At 57.0% G+C, this 17,087-nt stretch overlaps 1 protein-coding gene and 1 non-coding gene across 8 annotated transcripts; both read right to left on the reverse strand.

Moving 5' to 3' along the window:
- Nucleotides 1-123: 123 nt before the first annotated feature.
- On the reverse strand, nt 124-15,459 carry Tbkbp1 (TBK1 binding protein 1). 7 transcript variants are annotated; one of them, NM_001372527.1, is made up of 10 exons: nt 15,327-15,459; nt 13,315-13,568; nt 12,898-13,020; nt 12,582-12,686; nt 11,326-11,506; nt 10,408-10,583; nt 10,253-10,314; nt 3,425-3,543; nt 2,575-3,287; nt 126-1,628 (listed from the first exon to the last, which is right to left on the reverse strand). In NM_001372527.1, the coding sequence occupies exons 2-10, from the start codon at nt 13,537-13,539 to the stop codon at nt 1,500-1,502; spliced, it is 1,833 nt and encodes a 610-aa protein (NP_001359456.1). In that variant the 5' UTR covers nt 13,540-13,568; nt 15,327-15,459; the 3' UTR covers nt 126-1,499. The 7 variants fall into 7 exon arrangements, with proteins under 7 accessions (XP_006534401.1, NP_001359456.1, NP_001359458.1 ...); NM_001372529.1 differs by having other exon boundaries at nt 10,408-10,586; NM_001372528.1 differs by lacking the exon at nt 15,327-15,459 and adding an exon at nt 14,912-15,072.
- Nucleotides 10,317-10,372, reverse strand: Mir7235 (microRNA 7235). The gene has a single exon (NR_106094.1). It is a non-coding gene; the product is annotated as a microRNA 7235 (primary transcript).
- Nucleotides 15,460-17,087: the final 1,628 nt, after the last annotated feature.

Below are 17,087 nucleotides of genomic sequence, written 5' to 3' on the forward strand. Positions count from 1 at the left end.
GACCACCAGCCAGCCCCAGATCTGACCGTGCTCGCCAGCCCCAGCTCCCCAGTGGTTTCCAAGACCTTCCGAGTGAGGGCCAAGACCCCGGTCCCGCCCACGGAAGCACAGCCTGAGCGCACACAGATGGAACAGGTAAGTTTTATTTGGACTTTCAACTTGTTCAGAGAGCACTTGGCCCTCTCTCCCCTCTACAGGCCCCCTTCCCCATGTCCCCTCCCTGGGGAACACTCAGGGTACAATGACATGTCTCTGGAGTCCTTGGCCCCTTCCCTGCTGACATACCCCTCACCCCCTTCACAGAGGAAGGAGGGGTGTGGGGAGGGGGCCTGGAAGATTTGGATCAGAATGGCACATTCGATGGACAGTGGCGTTCACTGCCATCGGCTGGCCGAGGCCCCAGGGAGGCTCAAAGCGAGGGGTGGATTCATAGTGGGCAGCAGACTCCCTCGGGAGGCTCCCACCTCAGCCTGGGGCCCCAGCCTCCCACTCCCCTGTCTTTCTGAGGGGAGGACTCTGAGGTAGATTTCACAGAGGGAATATAGGGGTGGGTGGGTAGGTATGGGAAGGGGGTTAGCTCTTTTGAAATTAATCTCCACAGCACCCTGGGCCCAATCTCAGGTTCTGGCCTGGAAGGCAGGGGCTGATGACACCTACCCAGCAAACACAGGCTGAGTCACACTTGGGCTCTGGGGAACCTGTGGTGTCAGGAGCTGCAGTGGGGGTGATGGGGGGAGGCATCTGCCTTGGTGATCTGCACCTTAGTGCCAGGGGCTCCTGAAGAGCCCAGGCCTGTGAGGCTGGCAGACAGTTCCCTGGATTGAGGGTAATGGCCCAGGAGTCCCAGCCTCAAGGCAGCCCCTTTGGGCTGGATCATCCAAGGCCTGCAGGGTCCTCCCACCCCTCTGCCACCTGGTTTCCCAGGGTGAGCAGAGGGGGAGAACAGAGCTGGCCTGCAGTGACTAACAAGAAATAAGATGCCTCCTTCCCCAGTACCACGAGCCCCAAGCTGGTCGGTCATGAGACAGAAGGGCTGGCATCAGTGTGCAGGGCAGGCTCTGAGACCCTATCAAGAGGTCTTTCCTGGAAGAACACAGCCCAGGAAAGACAGACATTTGGGAAGGGGCTCCCAGAGCTCTTGACACCTCCTCCTCTCCCTCCCCTGAGCACTAGACTTCCTCTTGGAGACAACCCTGTTGAAGAACAGAAAGGCAGAGAGAGGTGGAGGGTATATCCTCCTCATCCCAGACCAGATCCCCGCTCCCCAGTGGAAACCAGGAAGATGGGGAGAGCCTTGGTCGACCTCCAGGAAAGAGCCAGAGCTGAGTGGTGCCTGGACCAGGGAAGACGGCACACACATTGACTCGGTAGCTAGTGGAGGTATCTGGGGACCGCAAGGGGCAGGGGCCCCCCACGAGATTCATGCAGCATTCAAAGTGAGTGTTTGGGGGGGCGATGAGAGAGAGAACAGAGAAACAGCCAATTGTGGGAGAGGTGCCCTAGATCTTGCTGTTCTCAAGGTGGGAGTCTATGTGTTTGATGAGAGCATCATCTGGGTACCCAACAGGGAAACCCAGCTGGCAGAGGGGGCAGCTGCGGATATCAGAGCCCACCGTCTCCATCAGTAGCTGTGGGAAGAAAATGAAGGCACTTAGATTCGGTCTCACATACCACCTGCCCTTTCCTAGGACTCCTATCAAGGAGGGCTGCAGCTATCAGGGAGAGCTGCGGCTATCAGGGAGGGTTGCGGCAGGCATGGAGGCAGGCATGGAGGAGTCTGGCTATCCTTTCTCCAGCGCCATCCTCAGCATCCACTGCAAGTCAGCAGCTCAGCGGTTACTGCCCTGCCCACAGGGCTGGGAAAGCAGATAAGAGTCACTGCTCTGTTACCTCAGGCACATCAGTAAGGAGGGGAACCAAGACCTGGGCATGCTTCTGGAATGACTGAAACACAGTCAACTTAAGCCACATACAACCCCGATTTTAGTCCTTCCAAGTGGCAAGGGGTAGCTGAGACACTCAGGAAACTCACTGATTTAGTGAAAGTCTCGGGCCCTGAAATGGGTTACCATGCCGACAGACAGAAAGGAGCCCAGGCTCTGAGGCTTGGAGGAGGGAACTGGTAGGCCTGTCCCTAAGGGGGTCCATGTTCTTCTGTCCCTTTTAGAAGCCCATCCTTCGCTCACCAACAATAGTGTGCTTGAGACACACAGGCTGAGTAGTACTTTAGGTCCATTGCCTCTTCCTAAAAACCTAAGACAATAACAGCAGCATCTTCCTTTTACCGAGGAGACAACCGGAGAGAACTTGAAGGGGGTCCTTCAGACACTATGCAGTGGAGTCGGAATCAAAGCCAGTACTGTCACCACACTTTTAATAGTACAGGTGGGGGTGGGGACTCATTCCTACCAACCGGAAAAGGAGGGAGGGAAAGGCTAAACTAGGATGTGTTTGCAGGGTCGTCCCTGCCTACTGTGTGTGAAGATAAGCAATGAGGTGCGACCCCAGAGAGAGGGCAGACTCTCTGCTCTGCATCTCAATTACCCAGGCTGAGGGAAGCAGTACACTACTCACGTTGATGGATGGCCAGGACTGTGCGTGCTCAGCGTGGGCATAGGCGGTGGCCGCAGGCGACTCTGGGATGGGGAAGCCCGCACAGAATGAAGCGCAGCGGATGGTGCCCGCTTCGGGACTGGGCGGGCTGGCCGGCATAGCCCACTCCTCTTCTTCAGATGGCTGCTTCTCAAAGCGCAGGCGGATGCCCTCAAAGGCTCGGCGCGGGCTGAGCGGCCTGCCGTAGAGCTCGCCGCCATAGGCGCGGGGCTTGGGAAGTGTGGCAGCCTCGGCCTGTAGCCAGGCGGGGGAGGCACCAGCGTAGGCCGCCCCCTCCGCCAGCTCCGAGTAGCTGCGGCGGCCCTGGAAGCCGGCCTTGGCGTGGTGGCTGGGCGGCTTGGCGTAGACACGCTCGGCCAGCGTCCTCTCCCCCGGTGGTGGCGGCGGCCGGGGCTGCGGGGCCGGGCAGCTGGGTGGCACAGGCGAGCGGCGCTGAGGACTGGGCGACTGGCACGACGGCGGCACGGGCGAGCGGCGCTGTGGGACTGGGGACGGGCAGGACGGCGAGGCGGGCGAGCGGCGCTGCTGGGGCGAAGGGCACGGGGGCACGGGCGAACGGCGCTGTGCAGCGGGGGACTGGCACGGGGCACAGGGCGGCGGTCGGGCAGGCGGGGAGGGTGAGGGGCACGCAGGGGCCGGGGAGTGACGTTGCGACAGCGGTGAGTGCCTTTGGCCTGGGCAAGACAAAGCAGGACAGACTGCGTGAAGAGGCGAGCCAGAGGGCTTACAATGGCAATGCCCACCCAGGGAGTGGAAGATGACTCCAGGGCCCAGCACTCCTGTTCCCACACCAGGGACCTGCCCAGCTCACCTGCGTTGCGGGCCTGTTCCTGCAGCAAAGTCCTCAAGATCCTCCCCTGCAGGGAACTCAGCTCCCGAAGCCGACCCAGCTCCTCTGTCAGTTCTGTGTAGGCCAGCGCCAAGTTCACCCTGAGGTCAGAGGGCAAGGGGTGAGGAAGAAAAGGGATGTGGTTCTTCAGCCTTGGCTGTAGAAAAGAACCTGTTCGGCCATACAGCGTTCACACCTAGCCCAGCTGCAGGGATCCACTGTGCTTTAAGACCCACGGCCACAGCCATCTCTTCTAGGGAGCCCTGCCTAGGGCAAGGATGTGGAATAGAGAGATACCAAGGGGTCCCTGAACTGAATCCCATTTGGGGGCTGACCATAGCTCAGACAGGTATGTGTGAACGTTTTTCTAATTGTTGCAGAAATTGCAGTTCCTAAGAAAGCCATACTGAATTCACACAACACACATATCAGCACAGGCCCCTGGTGACAGGATCTCTGCTGCTCAGGAGGCAGATGCGGGAGTAGAAGAACTGACAGACAGCCTGGGTTACAGATCAAGTTCAGGGTTAGGCTGCTCAGACTGGGCTCCGAGACTGGCACTCTCTGTAATCTGGGGATATGGTGTAACACTACTTTGAATCCAATTACAGTAAGAACTCTGGGAGTTAAGCCCACTTCTTAGGGAAAACAAGGCCTCACTGCCCGTCATCTTGGGAGCCCAGTTTCAGGCTCCATGGCCACCAACCCACCATATCTCAGGTCCCATGTTTGTAAGACGCATCTTCTGCTTCATCTCACAAGTCTACGAAGGCGTGATGTCTTCCTGTCAGGCCAGGAAGTCCAGGTGTGTCCCACACCAGACTGGGGACTCCTCCAGGGAAGTCTCAGTTTTTAGACTGAAAGCAATCCGAGGGCAGGAGCTGTGTGTTCCTAGTCAGACTGGGGGCTTGGGGGGGGCAGGATCATGCTTCACACACAGCAGGGGAGCCAGGGGGCTCAGGACAGTACAGTTGTGGAGTGTCAGGTCTGCTCAGAAAGCAGTTGCTATCCTCAGCCACCTTCCCTGCTGCATCTCAGGTGACAGATACAGGTCGGCTCCTTCACACCCTGCCTGGGAGATCTCACCTGTCACATTCAGTTCCCAAGGCCCCTTGCTCCCCTGCTGGCTCCCTTGTCAGGAGCCACCCTAGTTTCCACAGCCTAGCGCCTGGCATTCTCCTTGGAGTGGAAAACAATTGGAGCTACAAGAAACTGAAGAAGCCCCTGGCTCAGAGAGCTCAAACCCTCTCCGAGATGACACTGGGCCCAGAGCAAGCTGATACATCCTCTAAGAGCCCCAGCCCAGCCTCACAAAGACTTCTGAGACCCTGGACAGACTGACATGCTCTGGCCTCCTCCTGACACCCCACAGGCCTGTGGGGCATGCCCTTTCTTTGGCTTCTCTCTCCTCACACACTGATGGTTGCATACTAGAGTGACTCACTGAAAACACTGCCAATTCAGTGGAAAAAAAAAACTCAACTTGACAACACAACACAGAGCCTCACACGTGCGTCTGAATACACACCCCGCTTCCTGACTTCCTGGCCACACCTGAGAGGCTTTTCACAGTCATGGCTTGGGGGAGAAACAGGTCATGTGAGCAACAGCACACGAAGCCCTGGGTGATGATCACTGATAGGGAGCCAGGCTCCATGCTGGGAACTTCACTTGTCTTCACAACCTACTCTAAGCCAATCCACCTCACAGGTAAGAAAAGAGGTACACAGAGGTAAAGTCACTTGGCCGTGTCCTTAAAGCTCGGATAGGAGCACCAGTCTCCCAGATTCCTAAGTCCAGGCTATAGACATTACTTATATGGCTCCCAAACCTCATGGAAGTGAGAGAAATGAAGGGAGAAAGCAGAAGGGAACAGGAGGAGGAAGAGGCCCAGGTGTTGAGAGAAGTGCTGTACCCTGGGAAGAGTGAAGGAGGCTGACAGGCACACAAGGACGGGGCAGATCCTGGTGCCCGCAGAGCAGTGGCTCAAACACTTGCTCTGGGCACCTCAGCCCTGGAGTCTTTAGAGAAGCCGGCGCACCAGCAGCAGAGCCGGCAGGAGGGGGGCTCCCACTCTTTTTTAACATGTCATTCATCCTTCCCTCCAGTAGTCCGGGGAAATCTCAACCCCCCCCCCCGAGGGCATTTGTCTTCACAGCCACTAATGAAGCACCTGCAAACCAGAAGACCTAAGATCTGAGCGCCCACTCCCAAACCTCTCTGCCTCAGAGCAGCTTCTGAGCCACACAGACTCCCTCAGCCTCCTGACTCAGTACAGGGTGGATTCCGTAGGGCCAGAATGCAGCCAAGTCATGAGACTGGGTTAAAGACGGAATGACAGCCACCATGAGGGTCCAGCTACATATGGGGCTGGTAGTTCTTCTGTGGTCATGGCTATGGGTACAGTTGAGGGTCAGGATAAGAAATAGGGGTAAAAATCAGGCACAGTACAGTGTAAGGGCTGGGGACAGAATCAGGTGTGTGAGGAGAGGGACGCCAGAGAAAGGTCTGCCATGTGGTCAGAACCATCCCTGGATGCAGGCCTGTGAGAAACAGCATTCCCGGCCCTCCCAACCCTTCCATCTTTACCCATGGCTGCCCCTCGACGCCCCAGCCACCCCGCCCAGCAGGGGAATTTAGGGGCCAAACTTTCCACCCACCCACAGGCACACCCAGCATCAGTCTTCCCGCCTGCCAGACCCTCAGGGAGGGGACCACAGGCACCAGGCCGTGGAGCGGACTTGAGGTTGTGGGCTGGCGGAGGAGGAAGTCGCTTTGCAACAAGCCAGTGCTCCACCACTTCCTTTCCAGAGCCTTGAGCCCTCATGCTCCTCGACCAGCTAAGACTTGTGGTCCCCAGACCTGAGCTCTTCAGGGCAGCCTCTCTCTCCCAGGCAGAGTGAGGTGGCTAGGTGCCCAAAAGTTTCCCTGATACCGTGGGACTGAGTAGCTCACAGTGTGGCAGGAGCCAGGCTTCCTAGTTTGCCCAGGCCTGTCCCTGTTCACACTAGTTGCATAATTAACAATGTCCCCTTTCACTTTCAAAAGTGATGCAATTTGGTCAACAAATCACATGGTCACCCTCTTATAAAAGTCCTCCTACCTGCAGAACCACCCGAGCAGTCAACAGTGAGCCTGGTCACTCTAAGCTGGGACCTGCCTGGACTGCCCATCCCTGGCTCCTCAATGTCTTAGTGCCTCATGTTTATGAGAGTAAGATAAAGCTTTGTAGAGATAGCACCTCACCTCGGGTCCAGTCTAGACAGACAGGTGTGGGTGAGAAAGGCCACGTCAAAGCTTTGGCCTTTAAGGTACTGGATTAAGATTTAGTATGCTGGATGTAGTAGCTCATGTCTATAATCCGAGCACTTGGGAAGAAGAAAAAGGAGGACCACCATTAGTTAAAGGCCAGCCAAGGCTACATGGTGACATACTGTCTCAAAAAAAAAAAAAAAAAAAAAGACAAAAGCGCTGGCTATAGTAGCACACGCCTTTAATCCCAGCAGAGGCAGGCACATCTCTGAGAGTTCCAGTCCAGCCTAGTCTACATAGTGAGTTCCAGTACTGCCAGAGATACATAGTATGACCCTGTCTCAAAATAAATAAATGAATAAAATAAAATAAATAAAAACCTCAGTTGGTAGCACACTCTGTAACGTTTGAGCTTGGGAGGGAGACCTGGGGGAGCAAGGATTAGAAGGGCATCCTCAGCTCTCTAACAAGTTCAAAACTATGTGAACCTCTGTCTTAAAAAACAAAAACCAAACCAAAACTCTCTGACAAAGAACAACAAAAACCGCTCAGTGATAAGCGATAAGGTGTGCATGTCTCTACAGGGAGAAGGATGACAGGGGCCGCCCTCAGCTCTGGGCCCAGCCGGCAGCTGTGCACAGGGTGGAAATGCCTTCCAAACCCACAGTCCGCCAGACCAGCAGAGCCCCTGCCCACCCTCAGGGTGCCCTGTGGCTGCAAGTGCTAAGAGGTTAATTCTTTGTGCTCTGGGTACCAGGCCTAAGGAGACTTAAAGGAAAGGAAGTAGGGAGGGGGAGAAGTCTGGAGGAGGGGGCCCTGGGCTTACTGGCTCTGGGGGCAGGAGGCTAAGCTCAGGGTACATGGGGGTCTCCGACTTCCGTCCTGACCCACCCCACACTGCCCTTGACCTCTGTGCAGAGTTTCCATCCTCTCTCTTCTGAGTTCACACTTCCCCACCACTAACCACAGCCCACGCAGAGGCTTGTGGGTGGAGAGAGAGGGGTGGGAGGAGTGGGCGGAAAAGGCCCCAGGTTGCAACCTTGAGCCCCCCACATTAGGAAGAAAGAAAGGGCTGTAATTCACTATTTCCCCCTCATGACCCATAGTGAACTTCATCTTTTCACTGGGCCCCTCACCACCAAGACCTCACCTGACTTCCAGAGACGCGATCTACTTGGAGCCCTCCCTAAAATGCCTGTGTTCCCCAGCATTTGCCATCCTTTCAGCAGCCCCACCCAGGAATCCACAGGCTCGGAGGGGAGGAGACGGGGCATCCTCCACCTGCCATCTTGACTGGGACCTCCCTGGGTCCTTCCCTCCCTGAAAATCCTCACAAATTCAGTGAACTCCACTGCCCCCTCCTCCCTGCCTCCCTGCCTTCCTCTGTGGCCATTTGGCTCCCTGGGCTGGGCTATGACCACCAGGCAGCAAGCTCTCCACTAGAATCTTACCCGCAGGCCAGAGGATGCCAGCCTGGTGTGTCTGGCCTGGCGTCAGTCCTGCTTGCTGGGAACCACTGGTGGTTAGAGTTTGTGGGCCAGGAGCTGAGAACAAGGAACTGCCTGCCATGTCCACGGCCTACTCCTAAGCACAGACAGCCCCAGGACGGGGTTCCTACAGGCATTGGTGGAAGGAGGATCACTGTGATCACCTTGGCTGCCCCAGCGAACAAGCTGAGAAGGAAGGTACCTTTCAAGATAGGAAGATTTATACCGAGAGACAGGCTGAACTCAGGAGCTGCCCCCCTTCTCTAGGTAATTTGGTACCAGCATTTCACTCCCAGGAAAGCCCATCAATAAAATTCCCACTTGATATGGAGTCAGCGGAAGTAAATGGAAGAGGAGGGTTGCTGATCCTGGGAGCTGAAAGAGGTGACTGAGCCATCTTTAGGTGGGAGGATGGGCGGGAGCCCCAGGGAATTACCTAGTACCAAAAAGACTGAATTAATAAGAAAATAAAGCTACCAGGAGAGTAAGGACTTCCTTTGAGAATTGATCCTGTCACGCTGGGGCTGTCCAGAAGCACATAGGCTGAAGGGAAGGAATGAGCAGGCAGGGCCTGCTAGGCTGACAGAGATCCAGGGGGCTATGATCAAAGAAGCCACACACAAGCCTAAGGGGAGCCCACCACACCATGGGAGAATTGCCTCAGCCAGCTCCCTCAGGTCGGGAGGGAAGGGACTAGTTTGTCCAGAACAAGCAATGTGACTGACAGAACTTTGGAAACACCTTCTGAGATGGTGTTATCCATCCCTCGTCCCTTGCACACGCATCCCTGTTCCCTGAGGATCCTCCCCTCCCTGCCCCTTCCCAAGTTCTACTTCACCCTCCCCTCTCACATCTGACAGGAATGACTGACTGCCCAGGGTCCAGAGAGACAAAGGCCAGGCCTTTCCCCAACCCAGACCGAGTTCTTGGGATCAAAGCTGGTATGTCAGCCCTGTGAATTCCATTAAGCATGCATTCGTGTGTGTGTGTGTGTGTGTGTGTGTGTGTGTGTGTGTGTGTGTGTGTAACTTTCACTATGAGAAGGGGCTGGAACCACTGACTCCTAGTAGTGCCTTTGGCATAACTTCTGGGATGAGCAAGTATTTACACTATGTCGGTATGTGTGTGTTCCAGGTTTGAACATAGGGGCCTCAGTGGTCCCCGAGCCCCAGTCACAAGCTAGGGTGGACCCTTTCCACCAAGCTCCCTCCCAACCCCCACAGAAGCCTAGCTGAGGGAGGGGTCTCCCTCATCAGTCCCACACACTGGGTTCTCACCCTCTCTGGTTGTCACAGCTCCACCCAGGCCCTCACCCTGCAAGGGGGAGGAAGCAAGGGGTACCCCTGGCTGGCCAGGAGCAGAGAGGATACTGAGGAAACCTGTTGGAAGGGAGGGAGGGCCCTTGGGATCCTGGGAACTGGTTATGCTGTGTGAGGGAAGGCTAGCTCCTCCCTCTCTGAGCCTCAGTGTTCTCTGGTAAGGAATGTGTGGAACCTGTATCACCTGCCTCATCTCCCAGAGAGGAACTAAGCACAAGGAAGTTTAAGCAGTTTCTCAGAGTGGGGCGGCAGGCCTTGAAAGTCACCGGGCTCCGTGAGCACTCACCTCCCGTGCTGCTCAGCACATCCCAAGGCCCCACAGACACAGCTAGCTCCCCTCTACCCATCTCAAGCACTCCTCCCTTTAAATAAACAGACAAGGCAGGTCAGATCCTAAATGAGGGAGACTACCTCCCTCCTCACAAGTCAGAGTGGGTAACCTGACCCACGAAGTTTTGTTTCTAGTATACAAACTCAGTATAGAGAACACAGAACGGGGCGCAGTGCCACTGAGTACATCTCCCACCCCACAGGGTGAGAGGAGATGGGCCTGGTCCAGATTCAGACTACTTCAGAGTCCCTCCCCGTTTCCTGTGACAGGGGCAGAGTGGTAAGCAACCCAGGCGCCACACCCCAAGAGCTAGGAAGAGAGGTCACTGAAATCATGTGGACAGACGGAGGGCAAACGATGGAGCCCTGGGATAGTCCCCTAGCATATGGGGTCGAGAGGGCAAGGGCTAGATGTGACTTACTGATCATCCCCAACTCTCTTGACCCAAGCCATGTCACATTCCGACTGGTTGGAGGCCAGATCCTGAGGAGAGAAGCAAGAAGTCAGAGCCAGCTTCACTTCTGCCCAGACCCCTCCCTCCTCGGCTACTCTGTGCAGCTCCAAAGCACCCTTTACCTGGGCCCGGGTCTCCTGCAGTTGCTTCAGCTCTCCCTGAAGTCTCTCGCATTCCGCCTGGAGTTGCTCCTCCCGGAGCTGAGCCCCCCGAGCCTCCCCCTGCGCAGCCTCCAGGGCCTCTTCCAGGCGCCTCCTCTCCAGCTCGCTCACACTTACACTCGTAGGGCCAGGCCAACCTGCTGTCAGGAGACAAGATGATGTCGGGTAGGCTCTAGCTGCCCCAACTGACTCCCAGATCCGCACAAAGTGAAACCGGTATGGGCAGGGACTGAGAGGAGCCAGAAAGACAAACAACGAAGGAAGGAGCAGATACTATTCCAAGGGGACTAAGAATGGGCTTGTTGTAGATTCAATCAGGGAGGCCGGAGGAGAAACAAGAATGGGCTCAGGAAGGTGTCTCAGATTAGAACCAGCAGTCGGGAACATCCTCAGGGGCCTCTACTCATGACAGCCTAGGGGGACTGAGTGGGGACGCCCTCTGCTGGCACACCCGAGAATTGCACGATCTGAACGGCCAAGGGATATCAGTGGGAGAACTTGTGAAAAGTAGCTGGGGAGGAGGAACGGTTGGAGAGGAGAAGGGAATAATTATGAATAAATTTAAGATACTGAAGACACCAGCCTGGTGTGATATTATATGATTGTAATCCCAGCACTGGAGAGACAGAATAAGGAGTATTACTCCAAGTTCAGGGATAGCCTAGCGTACACAGTAAATACCAGACCAATTGGGCTATGTATCTTTAAACAAACAAACAAACAAATAGAAAAAAAGAAAGGAAAAAACCAGAAAGAAAAGGAAAAAAAAGAAGCATATTGCAATGGGGTTTTCGGCAAGCCAGAGGTGCCCAGTCACACTGAAATGGGAGTTAAACAGAGACATGGAGAGCAGGAAGGTAGGAGTCACTAAGATCTCACCATGACCCAAGGCAGGTCCCCCTCTCAGAGCCAGATAGTGCAGGTCCAAGTCAGGACAGGCTGAGGCGGGGACAGCTGGGGGGCTCAGGCTGGAGAAAGCTGCGTCCCGGAGGCCCTGCTGTTGCTGCAGCTGTTTCTCCAGACCACAGATCTGCCGTAGATGAGTCTCTACCAGGGCCCGCTGCAGGGAAGACAGACGGCCAAGGGTCTACAGAGCGCCAGGGAGCCCTGTGGTCTCCCAAACCCAAGAGTCCCCCAGGCTGGGCAGTCATCACTCTCCAGACTGGAGCACAGACAGCTGGAGTGTCCTACACTCACACGACAAGTGGTCACAGGTATGAAGGCTCCTCTCACAGCTCCTGCAATGCAGATGTTTCTGGCTACTGGTGCCGGCAAGGTCAGAGCCAAACCTCCTCTGGGTCTTATCACACAGAGACATTTATGCCAACACTGGGCTCCAGGTCCAGTCACCCCAAACCCTCAGGGATGTGACTTGCATTTGCATACAGGACTTAAGCACTTCTAAGCTTTGTCTACCTCCTGTATAAAATGGGGATAGCAGTACCACGCCTACCTCTTTGATTGTTGTGAGAGCTAAAATGAGTAAATGTGTGTAGAGGGATATGAACAGTGCCTGGCACGCTGCGACTACCAAGCAAACGTTCCTGACTATAAAAGGAAAACCGTTTTACACAAATGTCCCGTTGCCGTCACAGCAGCTTAGTGAGATGGCTTACCGTTTTTCTCTGCTTTTCAGATGAGGGGTGAGAGCTAAATAACTTGATCAAGGTCACAGCACAGGAGTTGGCAGAGACCTTATCTCCTGATACTGCCACCTGCCCACACACAAACGGCCACATGGCAACTCTCATCACGCTTGTGCTGGGACTATGGAGAGCTCTGGCACCTCTCTTGTCACTTATACCCTCTCCCAGACACTATACTATACTATAGGTACAGGGTTGATGCAGTGTGAGAGCCAAATACACACACACACACACACACACACACACACACACAGCATCCTAGCCCAAGGTACAGAGTCACCCATGACCCGGATGATACTGTCTCATTCACACGGCAAAGCAGGCATTCACAGACAGGGACGAGTGGATACAGGGAGTGTGCACGCAGCAGAGTGTGTGTGACACACAGGCAGCACACACTCATCGGGTTGGAATGCACGTAGAGAATCACATCACGTCAGATACCTCACACACACACACACACACACACACCCGCTCTCTGGGCCTCACCATCTCCCCCAGCTCTGTCTCCAAGTCGCTTTTCTCCACGCACAGTTTCTCGTAAGCCTGGATCATCTCCCCGAGCTGCTCCTCCTGCTCCTTACTCTTCTGCAACTGGGTAGGCCCGGAGAGGTGTGCCAGGGTCAGGACCAGCCTTGACAGGGAGCAGAGGGGGCTCCCAACCTCCCCAACCCTATTCCCAATAGAAACAGGAAGCGCTGAAGCTGATTTAGGGAAGGCGGGGGCAGGGCGGGGTTGAGGGCAAAGTGAGGGAAGCAGGAGGCTAAGGGAGTGGGGTTGGCTGGGAAGCGAAGCAAGGGCTTACCTCGTGTTGGAATTGGTTGAGTCGTTGCTGCAGACTGACCTTCTCCACCTCCAGCAGGGAGCCATCCTTGAGTTCATACAGAGGGAAGCCATGCTCCTCTCCAAAATCAGTGATCAGCGGATACTGTGGGAGGGTCGTCCTCTGAGAAGCCTGGCTTCCCATCCCAGGACCGCTCTGTCCCCCAACCCCACTGCCAGCTTCACAGGCGCCTCTCCCCGCCCCCTCCAATGGGACCCACCACTCCAAAGCTGGGCTCCTCCTCCACCCCTGAGATTGGCTGCAGGAGCAGAGCTCCTCATCCCCAAGGCAGCCACTTCTTCAGGGACCAGGCAGCCTCCAGTGCTGGCCACCTCTTGGGACCCTCCTGCCCTTGCAGGCAACTACAAGCTCAGCTCGCCATCACATCTAGGTTCTGACCTTGATCTCATAGACTTTGAGGCGACGGCGGAGGGTGGCATTCTCCCTCTCCAGGCCTCCTAGCCTTTCCTTGATGTCTCCGTAGGCTGTGATGAGGGCAAAGTGGGAGGCAGAACACATGTCCCCTCCCAGGGACGGGTCTCCAGGACCATCCAGCCACACCTCACTGGGCCCCAAGGCCTCTTGGGTCAGGATGCTGATGTCATCTTCAAACATGGACTCCATGGTAAGGGCTTCAGCCCACCCTGGGCCTCCTGAGAGTGCAGGAACAGAGTAAAGAGGACCACCTGCTCTTTGTTCCCAACTCTTCCATGCTGGTCTGAGGAACCTGTGGTAGCTGGGGAGCTTCAGCCAAGAGACAGATCTCACAACTAACTCTCTCTCTCTCTTCTCTCTCAAGTTTCTGCCCTATCCCCTGCTGTGACTGCTTATAGAAGGAAATGGAACCAGATAGACGTCATGAGTGGAGTGGGGGACAACTGATAAACAGGACCAAGGATCAGGGGCAGGGAGGAGAGACCTGTGGACAGATGGGAGGGAGGGCTGCTGTCCCAGCATTGGCACAGCCCAGAACCTGCCTAGACTACTCGGCTTGGTCTCCTCCCCAGACCTCCCTTTTCCCCAAGTACCTCGACAGCCGCCAAGATTCCCATCCCAGGCCTCTGTCGCCTGCTCCTAAGGAAGGCTAGTCCCGCTAGGCAGCCTGGCCTCTGTGGCCCCCGCCCAACTTCCTCCCGCAGGATCCCAGAGTTCAGGAAAAGGAAGTGCCTCCCCAAGTGCGCCGGGGCTGTGGCAACCGTCCAGGCGCAGACCTACAGGAAGTCCTTGGCTGAGTGTCAGAGGCAGCAAACTGGGCAAGGGGGCCTAGGAGAACCGAGACCATTAAGGGAGACTCCAGCTTGTCCTATTGTGCCTGCACTCAGGGAAATGGGGAGCCCTGGGAGGGGGGCAGGAATGACTCAGGGCTCCCAAAACGAGTAGGCAGCGAGGGGGTGCGTGTGTACATCTCCGGGCCCTTGTTTATGAATGTGTGGCTGTGGCTGCCATGTGGGGGGGAGTGTGTGTCTGTGAATGAGTGTAGGTGTGCCGCCGTCAATGAGTGCTTTTGCGGGGCGGAGGACCGGGGTCAGCGCGGAGTTCGGGAGTGACCAGAGGTTGTGTATGTGTGTGTGTGTACGTGTGTGTGCGCGCGCGCGCGTGTGAGCACGCGTGCGTGAGCGTGTGGGTAGGGTGGGCACGTTCGGGCCGAGTGTCACGTGAGGCACTATGGGAATGTCCGAGGTGTGTGCGCGCGCTGGAGCGTGTGTGCGCTCCGGCGAGGGGGCTCGGTCCGAAGGCGCGAGTTCCGACAGTGCAGGCCTCGGGTCCCCCATCCCCCAGCCTCGGCTAAGTGCCGGAGCGACAGACGCGTGTGACAGGTCTGAGTAAGGAGCGTGTGCGCGTGTTTGAAGGGCTGGCCCCACCTTTAACCCTCTCTTGCCCACGCCACCCCTCCCCCTACTCTGCCGACCAGAGCTCACTACACACCCCACCCCCATCCCTGCCCACGATCTCCGGCCATCACCCCCACTCTCGAGGACTCCGTGTCCCCACACACCCCGGCCGTGCGACCCGAGCTGCCTTCCTCCGCATCCTGGGGCCGCGCGCCGAGCGCCCGCGCAGGCTACTGGGGAGGGGGCGCCCGTCCCCGCCTGGCCCCTCCGGCGGCCCCTTTAAGAGCGGCTCTTTAAACCCCCTCGGGCTCGGCGGACAGAAACTGTCGCCCCTCCCCTCTGTGGGGCCGAGACCGCGCAGCCCCCTCCCCCACCGCGGCCGGGCTCCGGGCGGGCTACTGAGCGGCAGCCGCCCCGCAGGCCGGAGGCTGCGGGCAGCGGCGCAGGACCCTTCCCCACTCTGCTCCCGGGCGCAGCGCCCGCCCACCCGCGCCCGGGCCCCGGCCTCCCGCGCCCCAAGCCGCCCCGGCCCGCCGCGCCCCTCCCCCTCCCCCAGCCCGGGCCCCGGCCCGCACTCACGGCTGCCGCGGGCTCCTGCTCGCAGTCGCAGCGCACCCCTCCGCCGGCTCCCTCCCCTGACGGGCCCCAGCGCCCCCACCCCCTGGCACCGCGCGCCGCTCCGCGCCCTGCCGCCGCCGCCGGGTCTCTCCCCACCCCCTCCCCTCCCCTCCCGGCCCCCTCCCTCCCGCTCGCCCGCCCCGCTCCTCCTCCGCCGCCGCCGCCGCCGTCTCCTCCGCCTCCTCCTCCCCGGCTGCTCCGGGTCTCTCCAGCTGGACCGGCGCCCGGGACCCCGCGGTTGCCACCACCACGTGGCGAGGGGCGGCGGCCCCCGCGGTGCGGTCCGGCTGAGGCTGGCAGCGCGCCGGGCGCCCACCAGCTCCCCGCCGTGCGGCCTCCCCTCCCCGCCGACCGGCGCAGTGTCTGCGGACCGTGTGCTGGGGCGCCTCGGGGCAGGACTTGGGGTTGCACATTTTGGAAAGAAGTGGAGCTGTTTATTTGGGGGAAATATTTTTATTTTTTTATTGGTCTTCGGAGAAGAAACATCACTAGACTATGTACTCTTTGCTCTCGTAGGAAGGGGCATCGAAGTAATCTATCTATTTGAACACAGAGACATTAGAGTTAAATCTAACTTTGAAAGTGAGCGTGAACTAAGGAGATAAAATGTTCATTTGGGAAGACGGACATCCCTTCCAAGCCCTTTAAAGACACTCCCAGAGGCCAGAAAGATGAAGAAACACCATACCTCGCCCTTTACACAAAGATTTGAGCACCTGCCAAACTGCCAGGCAGAAGATAAGTCTTTTTGCCACGTTCCCACTGTGTGTGACCTTGGGCAAGTTACTTCACCTCTGACTTAGACAGGAGATCGTTCCGGACAGGCCACCCCAAGGGGGAAAGAATAGAGATCAGACGCCAAGGTGCCCTGCAAGTGCCGGGGAGATGTTAATGAGTCATTTTCGTTCCCTGGTGGATTAAGAACCGTGGACAGAGGCAAAGCCAGCCTGACTCTGCTGGGAGATCGCCAGAGCAAAGCTCGAGGGCCCTTGCCTTGTGAGGGAGGGAGATGCAAACTCTGCAGGCCAGGCATAGGCTAGGGAAGGGGCTCTGGTGGGGGTCAGTACTTAGCTAGGAAGATTCCATGGAAGCTGAGTCCACCTTTCTGGCTTCTAGCAGAGTGCTTCTGAAAAGGGAAGGATGAAAGAAAAAGGTCTCTTGTTCCGGGGGAGCTTTGAGAAACAAGGGCAGTTGTCATCTTCTCCACTGTGGAGAAACATGCTAGGCTGGGTAAGCTGTTCCTCCCAGGATGACCGGCCCCAGTCTTGGACACTCATCAAAGGAGGGGGTTCTCACTGGCTTGGACTCCTGCTGGCCTGCTCCCTTTTATAGTCCAGAACACAGAGGCCGGTCAGCTATTTGCTAGCCAAGCAGGCACGAACTTTCTTAGACCGTATAGGATGACCCATCTATCCTGTAGATATGAAGGCAAGCTGATTGGAACACAGGTCGTCCCGCTCAGTAGACCCAAGGACAAGGTAGGTGTCCTTTTCCTTCAGGCCCCAGAATTTCTCAGGAGCCATGCAAGACTGGAGGCCAGGCCAGGTGTGGAGTTGTCTCCACAATTCCCGAGAGCACAGACATGGCCATGGCAAGTCCTCCCTTGCTGGAAAAGACAGTGAGTGGGTCGAGGGACCTCTGAGTACACTCTCCCGGATGAGTCAGCCCCTGCCGGCAGCTGCTTACAATGCAGGCCTCAGTGAGTCACCTGGTGCCCTAGAG

The sequence above is a fragment of the Mus musculus genome, chromosome 11, assembly GCF_000001635.26.
Source record: "Mus musculus strain C57BL/6J chromosome 11, GRCm38.p6 C57BL/6J".
Classification (NCBI taxonomy): Eukaryota; Metazoa; Chordata; class Mammalia; order Rodentia; family Muridae; genus Mus; species Mus musculus.

Coding starts and splice junctions, on each gene's coding strand:
- Tbkbp1 (NM_001372529.1), bottom strand. CDS start 13,539: ATGGAGTCCATGTTTGAAGATGACATCAGCATCCTGACCCAAGAGGCC. Junction 13,021..13,314: donor TCAAAGTCTATGAGATCAAG/GTCAGAACCTAG, acceptor ACCCTCCCACAG/TATCCGCTGATCACTGATTT. Junction 11,507..12,581: donor AGACAGAGCTGGGGGAGATG/GTGAGGCCCAGA, acceptor TCTTCCCTGCAG/CGGGCCCTGGTAGAGACTCA.